Source organism: Mesoplodon densirostris, chromosome 3 (genome assembly GCF_025265405.1).
Source record: "Mesoplodon densirostris isolate mMesDen1 chromosome 3, mMesDen1 primary haplotype, whole genome shotgun sequence".
Classification (NCBI taxonomy): Eukaryota; Metazoa; Chordata; class Mammalia; order Artiodactyla; family Ziphiidae; genus Mesoplodon; species Mesoplodon densirostris.
The window spans coordinates 45,159,206-45,177,549 of record NC_082663.1 but is presented as its reverse complement, the minus strand read 5'-3'; the positions used below and the strand labels follow the sequence as shown (position 1 = coordinate 45,177,549).

The window sequence follows — 18,344 nt, the reverse complement described above, 5'->3', positions numbered from 1 at the left end:
TTCTACTATCCACTTATAAAACTGCAGGATGATTTCAGTTTGCATTATGCAAATGACAGTCTAGCTGCCTTATTTATTGGTGACAAAACCTATAGCCAGTTACCATAATCAGTCACGATCGGATGGAAGAATGGTGCTAAGGCAACCAAGGCTCAAAAGGACTTTGCTCTATTTCTTATCACAGCCTTGTCTGGAAATCACGTGCTGGCAGCATACAGTAAGTGCTCCCAAATATCTGAATAACTGATCACAACAATCAGAAGTAGAGAGCTGTGTGGGTTTTAATGGAAGGAGGAAGGGTCAAGCATTCTTCACTACCAGGAATCTAAGACAAACAGTAATTACTGTTGGATGTCCGGGCGCTCTGCAATGAATTATAAGCAGCTTCAGTTCTATATATGAAGAATAGTGACGGGCAAGAGAGTTTTGTGTGAATATGCTTCAAATTGGTGTAACCACAACGATTAAATCAGTTAAAAAGTTCAATTCCAAAGCTATTTGAAACTCAAGATTTTCCACCACTTGAGCCCCAAATTACTAAAAAGAAAAAAAAATTCATAGTGAAATTCATACTTTCCAGCAACTGCCAACTCTATACAAATCATGTGAAAAGAACTCCTAAAACAGAATGAAATCTGAATTTTCACAATTAGGAAACAATACAACTGTCTCTTAAAAGTTTTAGTTAAACAAAAGAGTATGTATACATATGCATGTTTACAAAAAGGTCTTTATAAACATAGGAAAAAGTCAAAGGGTTGCTTTGCTTATTACAGGTTAACCCTAGGGAATGTCCCTTCCTTATATAATTAAAGTTGAGGAAAAAAAAAGATAGTTTTTAACAGCAGTAAAGTTACTAAAAATTAGGCATAAAAAGTTATTTTCAAAACTACTCTCTAAGCATATTTGCTAAACACAAACATGCAAACGACCTTGCCCTAATTTATTTTCTCCATTTTGCAAAATACTGCTCTCCCGACAGTTATATGCTTTTTAAAAAATACTTCTCATCATATAATGTCAGGTAATAAATATGATTATCTCTTTTCTGAGCCTTCATTGCTTTTCATTTGCATTTCTTTTTATAGTTGGTACCCAGCTTTAAAATTTCAAGAGTTTATAAGTTCAAAAATCTACTTGTTTTAATAATTAGAACTAAATTTAGCCACGAGAAATAATTTTCAAATTAAAATTTTGGAATATAATTTGCTGGAGCTTGAAGGGAACGAAAAAATTATGTAAGCCAACCTCTTCCTTTCACAGATGAGAAAGAGACCCAGGGGACCAGCCTTAGGTCCTCACAAAGTGATGAGAACCCTCATTATGTCCTACCGATGACACGCTTTATCCCACATCACATAATTTCGAAAGTTGCATTTTCCACTATTCTCGTTAATAATTTCAAAATAATAAGGAAAACATACTGCTCCCAAGATGATGCATAATCTATATAAACTGCCTTTGTTAAATTAATGGTAACTAGTAAGGGAACCGTGAGTCTCTTTACCTCATCCTCATCTGTACAGTCAAGGTTTAAGCAGTGAGTCTTCATAGTTACTTGCAGTTATATTATAGACAGTTAACTTTTATTGAGTGCTTTTCTAGGTTAAGAACCGGACTTCATCATCCTGTCTAATCACCCCCACTCACCCCATTTTCAAGATGAGAAATCTGAGGTTCCGAGAAGTTAAGTGACTTCTTTGGAGTCCAGCGATAGTAAGTGCCTAAGAGGCTCTGACTCCTCGTGTCCAGCATCCTCATCACTACCCTGTGCTGCCCCTGAAATGTAATCGTGCAGTTCCAAAACCACATTCATGACCAGAGTGGATGGAATTCATTTGCCTGATTACATTTCCCAATCTGTGAGCCTCTGAAACTATGGGAAGCTATTGGAAATGCAAGAGCCACACAGCTCCCAGACTGTGATCTCAGACTCAGACTGTCTTGCACCAGCTTTGATGTAACTCCCCCTTTGGGCCTCCTGACCGACTTCCTAGGGCACTGTAGTTACTTACCCAGCTACAAAGGCTTTTTATTTTGTCCCAAGCATGGCGACCTAAGGATTGCCCAGTGGCGGCAATGAGGAGGCAGGGAGCTCTGCATGGTTCTCTGCCCAGAGCCAGGAACCTTGTCCCAGGCTTGGCTGCTGAGCCTTGTCCGCACCCTGCTCCCACCCAGACAGGGCTACCTGCACTACACTCACAGTTCTCCACGTCAGCGCCCAAGCCTAAGACTTCCGGGCCTGTGTGTGTTCTCCACACGACCCCACCCGCGGGCCACAGTCTCCCTCCAAGTCCCTTTCACTTGTTTAGCTCCTCGGCATTCTTCACGACTTGGTGGACCTCCCATTTCCCAGAAGACCCTCCCTATACTCTCCTCATTCCCAGCTGACTGAGGTCAGCACCACCCTTGTCACCAGGCAGTCTGTTACCTTGTTAAACTCCTTCATGGGCTTCCCCACTGCTGGGTCCCCAGCGCCCTGGTGCCTGGCTCACAGCAGTCACTCCGAGAGTGTTCATGAAGGCATGACCCTGCCCGTGTCAGGAGCGATGACATGGGCATGCATCCTGGCATGTTGACTACTCTGCCCTTTCGTTTTTCTAGAAAGAGCACCCACAGACCAGACAAAAAGATTTGGAATGACCCTACATCTGATGTGCTTGTTTTCCTATAACCTATCAGCTCCCCGGCACCTTGCCCATGGAAGCTGGGCAGCTGATAGAAACCTTGTGATGGATGTGCCTAGGCCATCATCAAGCTCTGTGCTTGAAGCATTTGAGCATATTTGTTCTCTGACTTGAGATGGTCCTGGATTATTCTGGATGACAGCAATACAGTCGTCCCCCAGTAGCCACGGGACACTGGTTCCAGGACCCCCTGCAGATACCAAAATCCACAGATGCTCAAGCCCTTATACTATAAATCTGTTTAGTACAGTCGGCTCTCGGGACCTGCGAGTTCTGCAACCGCAGATATGGAGGGCTGACTGTACACCGCTTGGCACCAAAATATTTTCCTGAGACTGTACCTCTGAAATTTTAACACAAATTAACAGAAAAATCTGATTCACTTTACAATCAAGTATAATTTAAAAAGAACTTTTCGTAAACACTTGTTCAGTCAGACATGACTATGTATGCAATGACAGAGGAAAAACTAAAAAGCTTTAAAAGTGGCAAATCTAACTCAGATACCAAGGAACTTTAAATCAAAGAGTTCAGCAAAATTCACAATACAGTACTGACTTCTGTAAATAGACACATTTATACTTAGTAGGATACCAATAATTCTTTATTGCAGAGGGAATAAAAACATATTAAAAAGTATCTCACAGCGGAGACAAAATGAGCGTTCCAGACAGAAGAAACAACATTTAGCACATTGAGAGAAAAGAAAGAGTTAGCCGGGGAAACAAACATGTGAGCATAGCGCTGAATGACTGGAGCAGGGTGTTCTGGAAGGGGAGCTGCGAGGGGAGCGGAGCCAATTACCAGAGCTTCTGAACTACACTAAGGAGCCTGGACTTGAGTCTCAGGATGAAGAAGAGTTGTCGTTTTTTTTTTTTTTTTTTCCTCTGAATTCATTTATCTAAAGATAGAACACAGCCATTTGAAAGTGTGGAACGCAAGATCAACACAGAATAAAGCTGGGGAATTAAATTGAATTGTTACATTGCCTTTACATGAATAAGTATCTTAAAAGAAACAATTGTAGATTTTAAGATTTATTAAGACACTAATGACTCAAGTAACTAACAGTATCTAAGTTGAGTGATACTGCTTGATTTTCAGGTTGAAAGATTATAATAACCTATATATTTCAATTAGATGGCAGCAAATACAAAAGCATCTTTTGAATTGTACAGTATACTGTAAGCAGTTCATTCTACAGCATTTCATCATTCTCCTGGCCTCAGTTTGTGTGTAGAAGGCATGCTGAACACCAGCCATTCAAATCACATAAATTATCCACCACTCACAAGGTGCAAAATCTATTATGCATCTATTGGAAAAGAAATTATTTTTGAATGCCAGAAAAAGTGCCAATTATTTTTGACAGACTTGGGATTTCCCAGCTTTACCACTGATTAGCTCTCTGAGCTGTTTAAGCCTGTGTTTCAGTTTCCTCATTTTTAAAATGAGAAGACTAGATTGGACTTTTGTCTACTGAAGTGTCAAGATCAGACTTGCATCATAGAAGCCTCACTCTACCTGCAGTGTAGAGAAACGACTGAGGAGAACGTGTCCAAAAGCCAGAGGCTAGTTAGGAAGAAGGTTTGCAAGAACTGGGGCAAGGTGACAGAGGCCTGACCCTGGGTTAGCAGCTGCGCGGGTGGATTCCAGGGCTAGCAGACAACTGGCAACAACAGAACTGGACACTGACTGGAAGCTGAGGGTGAGAAAGCCAGAGGAGTAAGAGCACGGCGATGAGGGAGGTGGTGACAGGAATTACCAACAGCATCCCAAAGGACCAGGAGATCTGAAGGGGAAGACAGAGAGGCTGCGGAAGACAGGGATTCAATTCCGACACTGTGCCGGCTGCAGTGCCTGGCAGAGCTGTACCTCCTGGTGAAGCTATCCCAGAGGCTCTGTCATTGAAGCCAAGAGATTTTAGGCACCAAAATATTAATAAGAACGATTCAGCAAAGATACAGCTAATAGTCTTCTGATAGATCTTCTTCTCTCAGTCAATGACATTCTTTTAGAATCTTCGTACAAAACTTGAAATGTGGTTATATAGGAATTTAGGCCCTTGGTGCAAGAATAAGATCTAAAGAAATGTATTTGGGAACTTCGAAATATTTGAAAATTTAGTATATGATAAAGGGGAAACTTTTAATCAATAAGCAGTGCTGGGACACCTAGCCAATCATTTGGAGAAAATAAAGTTAGGGCCCTGTGTCACCCCTTAAACTTCATACAGATCAGAGATTTTTTTTTTAAACCTAGAAAAATAGTATTAGAAAAGACTGGTGAATTTTTATAATCTTGCAGTAGGGAATAATAATAGCTATTACCTATACAGTGTTTGCCTTGCACCAAGCACTGTTTTAAGAACTATACAAACACTTTGTCCTCACAACACTCTGAAGTAGTATCTTCATTTTATAGTTGAGGAAACTTAAGTGCAAAGAAGTTAAGTAACTTCCCAGGTGCACTGCTTGATAGTGGTGAAACTCTGACTAGAACTCAGGCATCTGTACTCTGAACCACTACACAGCCTACCCTCTCTAGAAGGCAAGGAAGGGAGGGAGGGAGGGAGGAAGGAAGGGAGGGAAGGAGGAGAGGGGGGAGGGAGGAGAGGAGGGGGGAGGGAGGAGAGGAGGGGGAGGGAGGAGAGGAGGGGGAGGGAGGAGAGGAGGGGGAGGGGAGGAAGGAAGGGATTGAAATTTGAAGGAATATTTAAAGCTTCTTTATGGAAAAATACTATAATTGAAATTCGTAACACAAAAGTAGAAGAAAACAATTCCAATAAATGTCAGAGCTAATATTCTAATATACAAAGGATGCTTAAAAATCAACAAGAAAAAACAAACAATTCTCTCCCATGTGTGAAAGGAAATACACAAAAGAAGTAGGAAATTGTTAATAAACACAAGTTGTACCATGATGCTAAAAAGCTAAGAAACGCAAATTAAAATAAGAAAACATCTTTCATCCACCACATTGGCAAAAATGAAAGATTGATAATATCCAACGCTGGCAAGAATGTGGGGCAATGCGCACTCTCACCATGAGAAAAATGTAAACTGGCACAGTGTTTTGCAGGGCAATTTGGCTACATGATAAAATTTTTAAATATACATGTCCTTTGACTCAGCAATTTCACTTCTGAATATTTATTTTACAAAACCAAATGCACAAACACATGAAAATGTAGGTACAACGGTAGTCACTACAGCTTGATATAACAACAAAACATTATAAATGTCTAAAAATAGGAAACTGGTTAATGAGACAGCCAAATGATAGAATGCTATGCAGTCATGGAAAATGACAGCTCTACCTTCATCATTAAGATAACGAACAAAATACTAATAAGAAAAAAGCAAACTGTATAGCAGTCTACATAATACTGTTCTTTTGTTAAAAGACAAATAAATTAAAAAAATAAATTTTTCTGTTGCTTTCAAAAGGACTGTCTAATCATTTTATTAATGAAGTTTAATTCTATAAATTCTGAATCCCAGAGAAATCATAAGGACCTTGTAAAACAGTGTGGAGGTGCCAGTGTACCAGAATAATTGAAATATATTTTCAAAATTCAAAATAAATTTATATTAAGACACTAAACCTTCTCCAGGAATATTAACATCTACATTAATATGTCACATCTTTTTTAAAATCTAAGGTTCAGTGAAAATAATTTGATTACCCAAGAAGAATTTAAGAAGACCAATAAAATCCAGACCATAAATAACAGGTAGAGCCAATTAATTATTTTGAAAGAGAAAAAAAGAATTGTGAAATGTCTTTTTCAAAACACTGAGCATCTTAAGAGCATGTGAACATCAAGAATCCTTTCACAAGTAGCCATCTTATTAAACCAAAGTCCTTGCAGTAATTAAATAACTTGGTCAACATTGCAAAGCTGGCGCTTACTGCCTGACTTCTCAAAGTCTAGCTAGGAGAAAGGGCAGTACATACTGGTGGTGGTGATTAACTATCAAGCATTTTTTTAAAACTGCAGGATATAAAATGACTCAGGCCAACAAATAAAGCAAAACGATTTTCCCACAAAGCCAATCCACAAGACATTTGTAATGAGCAGCATCCAATTTTATGTAATTCCAAACAGGACTGTATTTATTCAGCATCATCAAGGCTACAGGACCACCCCTTCCAGATAATTTAGATGTTTACCACTCAGGATCAAAATACTTTCTACAACTATAAATACAACAACCTTGCAATAATGAGCCACAGTAATCATTATTACAAAAAACGAAACCAATCATATAACCCTGATCACTCTCATTTTACAAATAAGGAAGCTGACGCCCAAAAAGTAATGTTGGAAAGTGCTGTGATTTAATAAATTTATAATCTTAGAGGCAATCCAGGTATGTGGAACCTAACGTTCAAACACCAGGTGGCCCCAACTGCAATGTTTTAATGTCCTCTTATCTCTCCCTTTCTCCTCCCTTCTCTCTCCTCACCTGTCAGGTCTTTGCTTATATGCTGCCTTCAGGAACCTGTCTCTTGCTCACACTACTCGCCTTCTAATTGGCTGCTTTTAATTGCTGCATGTTAGGGACACCAAATGGACAAGACTGCAAGAATAATAACTTAAATAAATGTCAGCGAATTCTGAGTGAATGCCCTTGGAACTCTTCTAAGTGTAAAATCAAAGAACTTCAAAGCGCAGATTTTGTTACAGGCCCTTTGGCAGCTCAGAGCCTTTTTTACTTACTTCTTAGTGCTAAACCATGTTCTAGATAAGGGAGGCTGCCAGGTTTAGTTACCACCGGTAAATTGTTTTCTGTTACGTGGGTTCTTGGCTCCTGAAATCTCATATAGTACTTGTCTAGCAAACCTCTTCTTTAATGCAAATGTCAACTATTTATCCCAAGTTGAATTATTATCAATAACAAATTAAATTTTGGATGAAGCAGGGTTATTGGGACAAAAATCCTAAAAGTGGTACCCGAAGTTTAGATAACACTGAGAACTCGGAAGAAGGAATCATTATATTAATGCATAACACCTTCAGGTGTATATTTATTCATACATATGCACACACACATGAGCCCACACATATACTCTCTCTCTCAACTCCCTGGTAAGAGCAGGAGAACTAAATACACATAGCAAACACTTCTTCCTACAGCATACAGTCATGCAACATAGCTATTTCCTCTGTACCACATTAAGCTGTCCTACTTCACCTGAGGCACTTGCTGTGTTTAATAGTCCAGATACGGCCTAATGAATCTATCACAAACCGACAAGGCTTTTGCCATTTAACCCCGTCTTAGCTACGTCCCAGACTACATCTGACAAAGGGGAAGAACAGATGAGGTTTTTGCCATTTAACCCCGTCTTAGCTACGTCCCAGACTACATCTGACAAAGGGGAAGAACAGATAATCCACTAGGTTGAACTTGCCATGTCATTATTACCCTCATCCATTTATTCAACAAATATTTATCGAGGGTCTACTCTGTGCCAGGCCTTTTGCCAGGTGCTGGGTTGCTACCCAGCCAAAGGCTCTGCCCACTCAGATTTTACAGTCTTCCAGGGAAGGCAGCCATTCACCAAATGACATAACAAATATAAAAAATCACAACACTGACAGTAGGGACACTGAGCTACAAAGCCAGTCTGGGAGATCAGGGAAGGAAGGCTTCCCTGAGGAAGCATCAGTGAGCTAAGATCTGAGCACTGAGGAGCTGGCTCGGGACTGGGGAAGGTGCTCCTGGCAGAGGGCCTATGCGGTGCGTGCCAAGGCCCTACGGCAGGAGATGGTGTGCTGAGTCTGAGGAAGTTAAGGCAATCCTTCAGAGAACAAGGGTGAGCGTGATCAGAGATGGGCCTGGAGAGGCAGGCAGGGGCTAAACCAGGCAGGGACTCTGTGGGGCATGTTAAGGATTCTGTGGTCTTTATCCAAATGGAAAGCATTTGAAAGTTTTAAAATTCAATTTAATTTACTTTTCTAGAGGAAAATTGTTATAATAAGATTTACATTGTAAAATGATCACTCTGGCCACATAATATGGAGAACCAGCTGGAAGGGAGAAAGTAGGAGAGAGTGAGCAAGTTAGAAGGCTACTTCCTATTACATTAGTCCAAATGAGAGATCACGGAAGGTGGACCAGGGACGGGATAATAGATGAAATCACCTGAAGACCAGAAGTTGTCAAGGACAACTCCTAGGTTCTGGTTCTGCCATTTCATGAGCAGGGAATGTATTAGTAGGGCAAGGTACAGGGAAAATCCTAAATTTGGTTTTAGATATCTGAGTATGGACGTGTCATGTAGACAGGTGCGGCATTTAGGAGAGATCATGGCTAGGAAAATAAACTCTGCAATCATTCGTGAATGGCCAAAAATTGATCTAAATGCATTAATGAGCCTGGGGTGGGGGTGGAAGAGAGGGAATGACAGAAGGCCTGGGCCTGAGTATCTTCTAACATTAATGTTCAAGAAGGTGAGGAGAAGGCATTCAGGAAGGGTTGCCACAGGGTTAAGAAGAAAATCAGGAGGGCTTACCTATCAGCCCAAATAACTAGACACTCAAATACCAGAAACTCAATTTTCTCAATATTTGACAGTTTATACATGGCTCCAATTATTCTGTAACTACACTTAGTTATTAAACTAATTACTGTTTGGTTTACATTATATAAAATTGGTCATTATTATTAACTACTGCTTGCTAAATACCAACTACTGCTACAAAATACCAAGCAATGCACAAAAACTCATAAGAAATAGTTCCTGCCTTCAAAACCTGCCTCAAGCTAGATTATGATTAAAATCACATCACAGTAAGTCATGAGTTAGTGTATCTTCTTATACACTTATTTAAATATAACCACTTTGGGAAAATGAATTCATCCTAACACTCATGTGCATCCAATATTCATGGGTGCTAGACATTAGCCTAGGTGCTGAGCAATGACAAAGAATAAGACAGAGTTCCTTGTCTGTTAGCAGTTGATATTTAGTATTCAGAATGCTGTAAGACCAGTTTGAAGATTATTTGATGCTGTATCAGTCGAATGGCTATTCAGCAATAAAGAAAGGTAATAATCACATCTTATCTGTCAAGAGTACAACCTGCACCCACCGCCCAGTATCTACCCTCTCCTTGCTCCACATATATTCATCATCATCATGCTTACATGTGATAAACTTAGTAAACACACTAACTACAGCACTGTGTGAGCTCCAGGCACTTCCTCCGGTCTTCAAGAAGTCTGACTGTCTCATTAATAATTCCCAGGTGACAGACTGTACTTACAGAAATACACGCTTGCTGGGTCTTAAGAACTTGAACAGTTATTGGCACTCTACAACATCTCAATCTATTAAACCAAAACTAACCAGACTAGGACTTCAAAGGACTCAATCACTAACAGTACAGAGCGCCTCTCCATACCAGACATACCTAAACCAACCGTGATATGTCACAGAGTAAATGAAGACAAGGATATCTTGATTATCTTACATCCTAGAGCATATTTTACATTTCCCAATGTTGTTTTCTTAACTAGCAGAGTTGCTGCTACTAATAATGAATTCTAACGCCAGCATTGGTAGATACTCGCTTTCTTGCTCCTATACCCCCATTTTAATTTTCTCTTTCAAGAAAGAAAAAAATCATGTCTGAACTTGCAGTTCCATACATATACCTCTTAAGAGTAGGCAGAAATAGTTTGAAACTAATCTGTATCTAAATTCCTGTTGCCATTGCTGTGGAAATGGAAGAGCTACAGCATATACCTGTCCTAAGAAAAGGTAAAGAGACCAAAGGGAAAGAGCAAAAACTAGCAGACCAAATGTACAAGCAGAAAGCAGAACAAAGCTACCACCGTTAACTACAAACCTAGAAGGTCAATGAATTCCTCAGAAAGGTTTAGTGAGGTACTACTGTATTCACTGCAGGAATACAGTGTGGGATGTCGTGGGTGAGATTCATGGCACTACTCTTTAATCTGGATGCCCCTCTCTGTTCCTGTCTCTCTTACAACGCTTAACATGGTAGTGTGAAACATGTTCATACTAAAATCTGACAACAGAAACAGAGGCTGTGCATTGATGATATTTTTCTCTACCACCCAGAACATCACCTTGCAGAGGTTCATAAATGTTGGATTCATGAAATCTAAAACAAGTACAAAGGGATGGGGTCTAGCTATGCTGGAACAGTTTGTCTCCATGTGTGATGATTAAAAATAAATACGTGATATTATTTCAGCTTCTTTATTTCCTTCCACTTACGATGTAAACAGCACAAATCAAGAAACCTAAAAAACACTCAACGCTAATCAATTATTCTCCCTGCCTAACATGATAAGGTGATCTAAGCACAGCTTACTTGTATTACAGGGATGAGGCCAGGTTACAGAAAGCTATGCATTATATACACATCAGGAGACAAATGTATTGGCAATGGCACTGGGTAGAAACCTATCAATTGCTTATTGACTCTTGAAGAACAACTTTCTCCTTCAAAATCGTTAGTTAATCTGATTATTAACTTGAAAAAGAAAATGGAGACATTAGAGAGTGGTGAAAAGAAATGGACTGTGGAGTGGACTAACTTGGGTTTGAATCCTAGCCTGTCTTCTAGCTGTGTGATAATGGGGCTTTAGCATTGCACATGAGTTTCCACCTCTTGAAAACAGAAACTACAATGCACTGGAAGGCTGCAGCGATGATGAAATGAGATAACATATATAACTTGCCTGACACACAGAAGGCAAGAAAAGTGACTATATAAAAGGTATCTAAACACATCTCTATGCTCAATGAACATGTTTAGCCACAGCAAAAAACCTCTTATATTCTTGCAATAAGAACACCCAACTCATCTCACTGCTTTCCAATGAGCATTTGTAAATGAACATTTAATTCTGTTCCTGATTATTTCTTTCCCGTTTAAAAATGTTCTTAAATTATTTCTTAAAAACAACTTCGGTTGATTCCTAATACTGCACATTTCCTCACATTAATCTTTTACCCGTTTACATTTTAAAGTAGCTCTAATTTTTGACTTAGGATATAAAAGGAGGCCAAGACTGAGGAAAACAACCAAGTCTAAGGAATATACTTGGTATATCTGATATAGCAAGGCATTTCAAGGTTAGAAGTGCAATATACTGCAGCTCTTAAGTAGCCTCTGGAGACTATTACTTTTCCATGCCACGTTCTCCTATTGCCTTCTTCATAAAGAAATAACTCTCAACCCAAGAAAATTGGGTACAAAATGCAAAAGTTGTGCCTTCTAACTCAGAGCACTTCTGAATGCCCTACATTTTTCCTCAGGGGAATCCACTCCCCACTAACTGCCTTGCCACCCCATCATTTCTTCTTCTGGAATGCTCACAGCAACTGTCAAGGGCTGATCAGCAGACAGCCTAGGCAAGCTGTAGCTGGTTCTTCTGTTCTTGTTGAAAGCAAAGAACACTCCTTTCATTCCATATTTTGGAATCTTTATGTCAATAAGTCTGTGACCATTTCTAAAACATGCAACATATGCTTGAGGTACTACAGGAGATGTGAAAGAATATAAATGAACAGAGCTACTTCCTGTTTTTTGTATCTAACAAAATGGAGTTATTATAGTGTATTGGGGATAATATATTAAGGAATGTTGGTTAACCAGTCACCCTTGCCAAAATCAGATATGAAAAGACAACAAAAGTTGGCAACAATTCTAGTTCTGATATTTCTTTTTCAGAATTACAGTTAATAAGGTTAGTCTTTGAAGAATGCATTAATTTCCTTACCTAATTTAAAACAGAACTTGGAGACAATTCATAACTACAAAACTTACAAATTCATGTAAGACTAACTTATGTAACTACCTCTATTGTTTTATAAAATCACCAACTTAACTTTTTAAAAAACTTATTTTTGGGTAATAATGTTCCTATACCTCCTCTAGTAAAAATTCACTATATTATATTTATAGTCTAGCAGCTTCTAAAAGGAAGTGAAAGCTGAGGGCTCTATAAGGATATAAAATCAGCCTATGAAATAGCTTTAGTTTAAACAAAAACTAACATTAACAAGTACAGCATATCTTGTTCTTTCATGGGGCCAGCAAATTGATAGTTGTTTTTTTTTAAGCTACAAAAATAGAATGGAGTAATTATATCTACCAACTCACAATACCCTGTTCAATGGAGAGTAACACTGTAATTTCTCTTCAAAGACAGTAAATAGGAAGAAAAAGCCCCTAATTCTGTAATATAAAGAAAAATCCCAAACCCTTGGGCGCCACTTACAGGCAAAAAACTTCCACTGATTTCAGTTACTAACCTGAAAAAGAGGGATGTACTTAAAATCTTCTGTTTTAATATGAGTATTCTTTATATAATTTATACTACAAAAATGTATTTTCTACAATTTAAATTTCTATATCCAAAGGTCAAAAACTGGAGGAAATTATGAAATTAAAAAACTCACAGAATTCTCTTTAAAAGAATACAATAAGTCTTTAAACAGAAGGGGTCTCCAGACCTATAGTACCACTGAAACAAAAATATTTCAAAATCTCAATGTTAGATTTTCCTCCTGAAAGTATGAATGTAACTACTGTCAAAAAAGTAAAGTTCAATGGAGATTTTTACTAACTGCTTACAATCAAAGTGTTTATACCAATAGAATCAAATGAATTTCAACCCCATTAACAAGGAAATTGTAAAAAAAAAAAAATCACTATTTCAAGAGGAGAGGGAATCAACATTTTACTATAAATGAAATGTTTAGGTATAAGATTTGGGATGAATAAACAGCATTCTGGCTAGTGACATTCATTTTAAAAAATGATTAGGCTGATTAGCCCATTATTTCATATACTGTGCAATTATTATCCACCCCTTAAACAAAGAGGGGGGGGGAAACCTAGGTTACAAAATGCAAAAATTAAGCATGGACTACTCAGTCCCTGAATTCTATCTGCTTACACCTTCATCCTCTTATTTTGTGTGAAGACAACACTAAACAACATCTATATGTTAATTTTACAGTAGTTCCTCTTCTGCTATATTCAACAGCTCATTAAGATGACTAGAATGCTGACACTTGCTAAACTATTTACTGTATCTAAAAATTCGGTCTCATGAGAACAGACAAAATTAATCTCTCAAATTTTGGGTTTAATATTTTTATCTGGAGCTCACTTGTAGTAACAATTGCCTACAACGAATTATTCTAGTCAAGTTTTAATCCAATCTTCCCAGGAGCAGTAGTGTAGAGGAATAACCCTGTAAGACTAAGTTACATGGACAAGAGCACACAGAAAACTACCACAGTCACAAATCTTTCCTATCAATATTGTATTGCCATGGCACAGTGCTGACCATATTCTTAGTTGTTTTTTTTTGGGGGGGGGGGGTTGAGGCGGGGAGAGGGAAAGGGGCAACTTCCAAGGAATCAACGAACTGTGGTCTTAAACAATCAAGTTCCCCCCAAAATCACTTTAGATAATTAACCAAAGCCAATGAGTCCTACTGTCAAATTCGTTTCACAAGGGAAACAAACCTGAGGCAGTCTTTAAAATACTCAGAATAAAGGTCAGGAAACCCTATAGGGAAACGGGTGACTATCACAAAAACATTTCCAGCAACTCAAAATACCTCTCAAGTTTGTGCTTTGCATACACTAGTCAGATTCTTTTAAAAACAAGGATGATGGCTGTCACAGTCAAAAGAATTTCCTTAAACATAAAAATTTCCAGTTGCCAAAAACGGTCAGGCCAGGAACGGCTGGTCTGAGTTCCTTACACACACCGTAGCGCACAGGCGGTTCGGCTCTATCGGAGCCGGAGCCACAGCTCTGTGTCCCCTGGAAGCCGGCAGTCGGCGGCGGCCGGCGCAGCTGCACGGAGCAGGAAGTACCGCACCCGCGCCGCGGTCCCCAACCACGCCGGAGAGGCTGCGGGGAGCAGTCACCACTGCTTTGAAACTGAATGGCTGACACATCCGGTCCTGGCTCTTACACCACTCCGCCAAATGCAAACCTCAAAGGCCAAATTCAAACTCCAAACAGAAGTCACTCAAAGTCTTAGTGGTGCAGTCTTCATTCCCAAGGACATTGAGGGAAGCAATCAGAAAACCCCACGTCCTGAAAGACCGCAAGCCCCCACGCATTTGCAGCCGGTCAGCCCACACCGCTTTGACAGGCGTTACGGAGCCGTCCACCCGGAGCCCCCTGCGGCCGCGCATCGGGCGCGCAGCCTTCGTCCCGGCCCGGCCCCCGGTACCTGCCGAGAGACTCTGCCTGTCACAGCCGCGGGGACCCCACCGCTTTCTCCGCCGCGCTCCGGCCCCCCCACCCCCGGCCTCGGGCGGAGTTCCCCACCTACCCCGCCCACCTACCCCGCCCGCCCGCAGGCTGGGGCCTCACCCCGGCGCCCCCGAGGACTCTCCTCCGGGGTCGCCGCCGCCGCACGGCTGCCCGCCTCCCAGCCCGGCCCGGAGGGCAACGCCAGGGTCCCGCTCCGGGGCTCCTCGGAGAGCTCCGATTCCGGGAGCCCCCAAAAGCCAGCCCGGGCCCCCACACCTTACCTCAACCGGTACCCGCGGCGCGACTCGCACGCCTGTCACATGTCTGCAAACAATAACAAACTCTCCCGCATGTCCCCGCCCCGGGCCCCCGTCCCGTCCCGTACCCCAGGCCAGGTCCGGGGCGCCGCCCGACGCCGGAAGGGTCAAAGGGGGTGCCCGAGGGCTCCCGGCGAGCGGCGTGCAGGCTCGCTGCACGGAGCCCCGGGACGCCCTGCGCGGTGCCCGGGGTTCATTCATTGCCCTCGCCCGCCCGCCCCCCAAGTCCCCACCGCGCCCCCGGCCGCGCTGCTCACCCTGCTGGGGCCGCCGCAAGAGGCGGCTCGGCGGCGGGCGTCCGCTTCTCCCCGGGCTCGGCCCCCGCGGGGCTCGGGGCGCCGCTGTCCGGTGCGGCCGCCGGTTCTGCAGGGTGGGCGCCGCTGCGGCTCGCGGCTCCGTGGGGCGACGGCACCGCCACAGGCTGGAAACCGCTCCCGCCAGCGGCCGCGTCCGCGGGCTCCGGCGACGGGGAAGTGGAGGAGGACGGCGGCGAGGCGGTGAGGAAAAGCGGCGGCTCGGGCAGCTGGTCCAGCTCCACACTCCGCACTTTGCGCAGCTGCCGCCGCCGCCAGTCCGCCCGCTCGCGGCCCCCACTGCCCGCCTCCCGCAGCAGCCCCGCGGCTGCCGTGGGCGTGCTGCTCGCCTTGAGGGTCCCTCCGCCGCCGCCCGCTTCGGGGCTCGCCGCCCCGGCGCCCGGGAATCCCGAGGACGAGGCGCGATTCCCCGCCGCCGCCGCCATTTTCTCTCGCGGGCTACATTCGCTCGGCCCCTGCGAGGGAGGGAGGGGGCGGGGAGAGTGCAGGGGGCGGGCGGACGGGCGGGCGCTGCGCCTCTAGCGTAAGGCCGCCTGCGCCAACTGCGTGAGCGCGGCCCTCTGGGCGCCCGGCCGGGACTGACGCGCGGGCGCGCGGGGTTCGGTGGAGGGAAGACAGTCGGCCGCAGGTTGGTGGGGAGCCGGCTGTGCGCTCTGTCCTGCGCGCCGGCTAGCAAGGTGGGCTCCGAGGTGGCCGCCGCGGGGGCGCGCTGCGGTTTGCGCGCCGCACCCGCCGCGCCGCCAGGTAGTCCAGGGCTGCACCGGCGAGAGGAGGAGCTTCGGCGGAGGAGCGCCGCTTCCTCTCCGCCGCAATCTCGGCCCGGCTCGGCCGGGACTCGCCTCACGGGAGCTGCAGTTCGAACTTCGATGTATGGGGCGTTGAAGGGGACGCAGGCGAGAGAGTCTGCAGTCTGTCATTCGCATTGCCCGTTGCAGTGGGCGTCGGGGAACCCGGGCGCGGACCAACCCACCCCCGACCCCGCCTCCACTCCGTACGGGGCGCGCAGGTGGCGCCCAGGGCTGTCGCCTGCTGCAAAGCGAAAGAAACCCAATGTTCAGCGGCCCTGGTGCCGCGCACCAAAAAAAACAAGTTTTATAAAAGCTTTCCTCATCTTTTGCCCACCCCCCACCCCCAAAATCATGCTACAAATAAAAGTTTCCTGGAATATCTTGTTCAAAACCTGAAGTCAACGATTGGGACACTCTTCTTACCCTCTATCCCGCCCCCGGCTAGAGGCAGACAGGAGCGGGCGGCGGGGGTCCGGGGGATCTCTATAGATTTCTATTTTTTCCTCCGCTGTCTTTGGGGAAGGCAGCGATATACAGGACCACAGAGAGCACGTTTGGGGAAGGAACCAGGAAGTGCTTGATATTGTCATCCTCGGCCAGGTTCTGGCCCTCCCCGAATCCTATGCCTTTAGCTGCACGTCCCTCTTCGCAGCAGGGTCGGGCCGCCGTCCGGGTTCCCTCCGCCCCCGCCCCTGCAGTGCCCGAGCTGACTAACGCGGAGTTCCGAACCCTTCCAGTCCCTGGGGGCGTCTGGCGATAAGGTGCTTTGGAATAGAAAAAGCACCATTTACATGTTAATGATTTTCGACCTTTCTTCACGCTTCCGTGTCGCGTTTATTTCTCCCCTCCCTTCTCTTCCTCCAGCCTGTTTGTCTGTGATGAGAAATCTCCCACAACCCGGGAGCAGAGTCCCTAGATTTATTTTGTGAAACAGGAATTAAGGCGGGGGCTGGGCTGCGGGGGAGGCAGAGGGCTCCTCAGGAACAGAAGGAGAGCGGTATCCTGTCAGTATTCATATATTTCGACAGGAGTCTAAACTGTCTACAAAATAATTCCTTTGATTTTTTGGAAATAGATAAAGTGAAAACCTCCTTCCTGGCTATAAATGGTAACTGAGGAGGATGGTGATATCCGAGGGATTTTTAAAGCGGGTTCAGATTTCATATTAGCTCAGTGTTTTGAGTACTGCAACATCTGCCATAGATAGTTTTAGATAATTACATCCAATGGCACAAATTTTGAAACTTTAGATAAATCTGTTAAAAGTTTAAGTCTACATTTAGGCTATAATTATACACTCTTTTAACGGTAGCCAAGTGTATCATCCAAAGAAAACAGTAGTTATTTCCCAGGTCTTCCCGGATTGCCACACCCACCAAATCCTACAATGGAAAGGATAAACTTTTTTCTTTCCTATTTAGATCAGAAAACCTTTAAATTTGCACACACATATTTAGGTAACTGTAAATGAGAAAAGTAAGTAGACGCCTTCAGCTTTTCAAAATTGTTCCAGTTTTGAAGCTTGGCCAGAGTAGAAAAGTGGAATGGGATTCCAGCAAAACATTTACTTTTGCCTCTTCATTTGTACAGTGAGGAAAATGGAACCAAGTGAGAGGATCACCAAATACAACACTATCAACTAGCCACAGTTCTCTGAACTCCATCCATCACACCACCATGGAGAAACCTTAAGTGCTGGTCTTTCACCCAGCTTTTGGTACTTTGAGTCATTTCCCTCCCCTTAATCTTTTTTTTTTTTTTTTTTTTTTTTTTGCGGTACGCAGGCCTCTCACTGTTGTGGCCTCTCCCGTTGTGGAGCACACGCTCCGGACACACAGGCTCAGTGGCCATGGCTCACGGGCCTAGCCGCTCCGCGGCATGTGGGATCCTCCTGGACCGGGGCACGAACCCGTGTCCCCTGCATCGGCAGGCGGACTCTCAACCACTGCGCCACCAGGGAAGCCC

The 18,344-nt window shown here is 43.6% G+C and overlaps 1 protein-coding gene across 2 annotated transcripts in view; it reads right to left on the bottom strand.

The window, feature by feature from the left end:
• The window catches only part of MAP3K1 (mitogen-activated protein kinase kinase kinase 1), a 78,327-nt gene extending 62,254 nt beyond the window's left edge, over positions 1–16,073 (bottom strand). Inside the window, exon 1 of one of the 2 annotated variants that reach the window (XM_060092901.1) lies at positions 15,535–16,073. In XM_060092901.1, the coding sequence (XP_059948884.1) occupies positions 15,535–16,016 (482 nt within the window). In that variant the 5' untranslated portion in view covers positions 16,017–16,073. The remainder of the gene's footprint in view (positions 1–15,534) is intronic. The other variant, XM_060092902.1, reaches the window with a different exon arrangement.
• Positions 16,074–18,344: the final 2,271 nt, after the last annotated feature.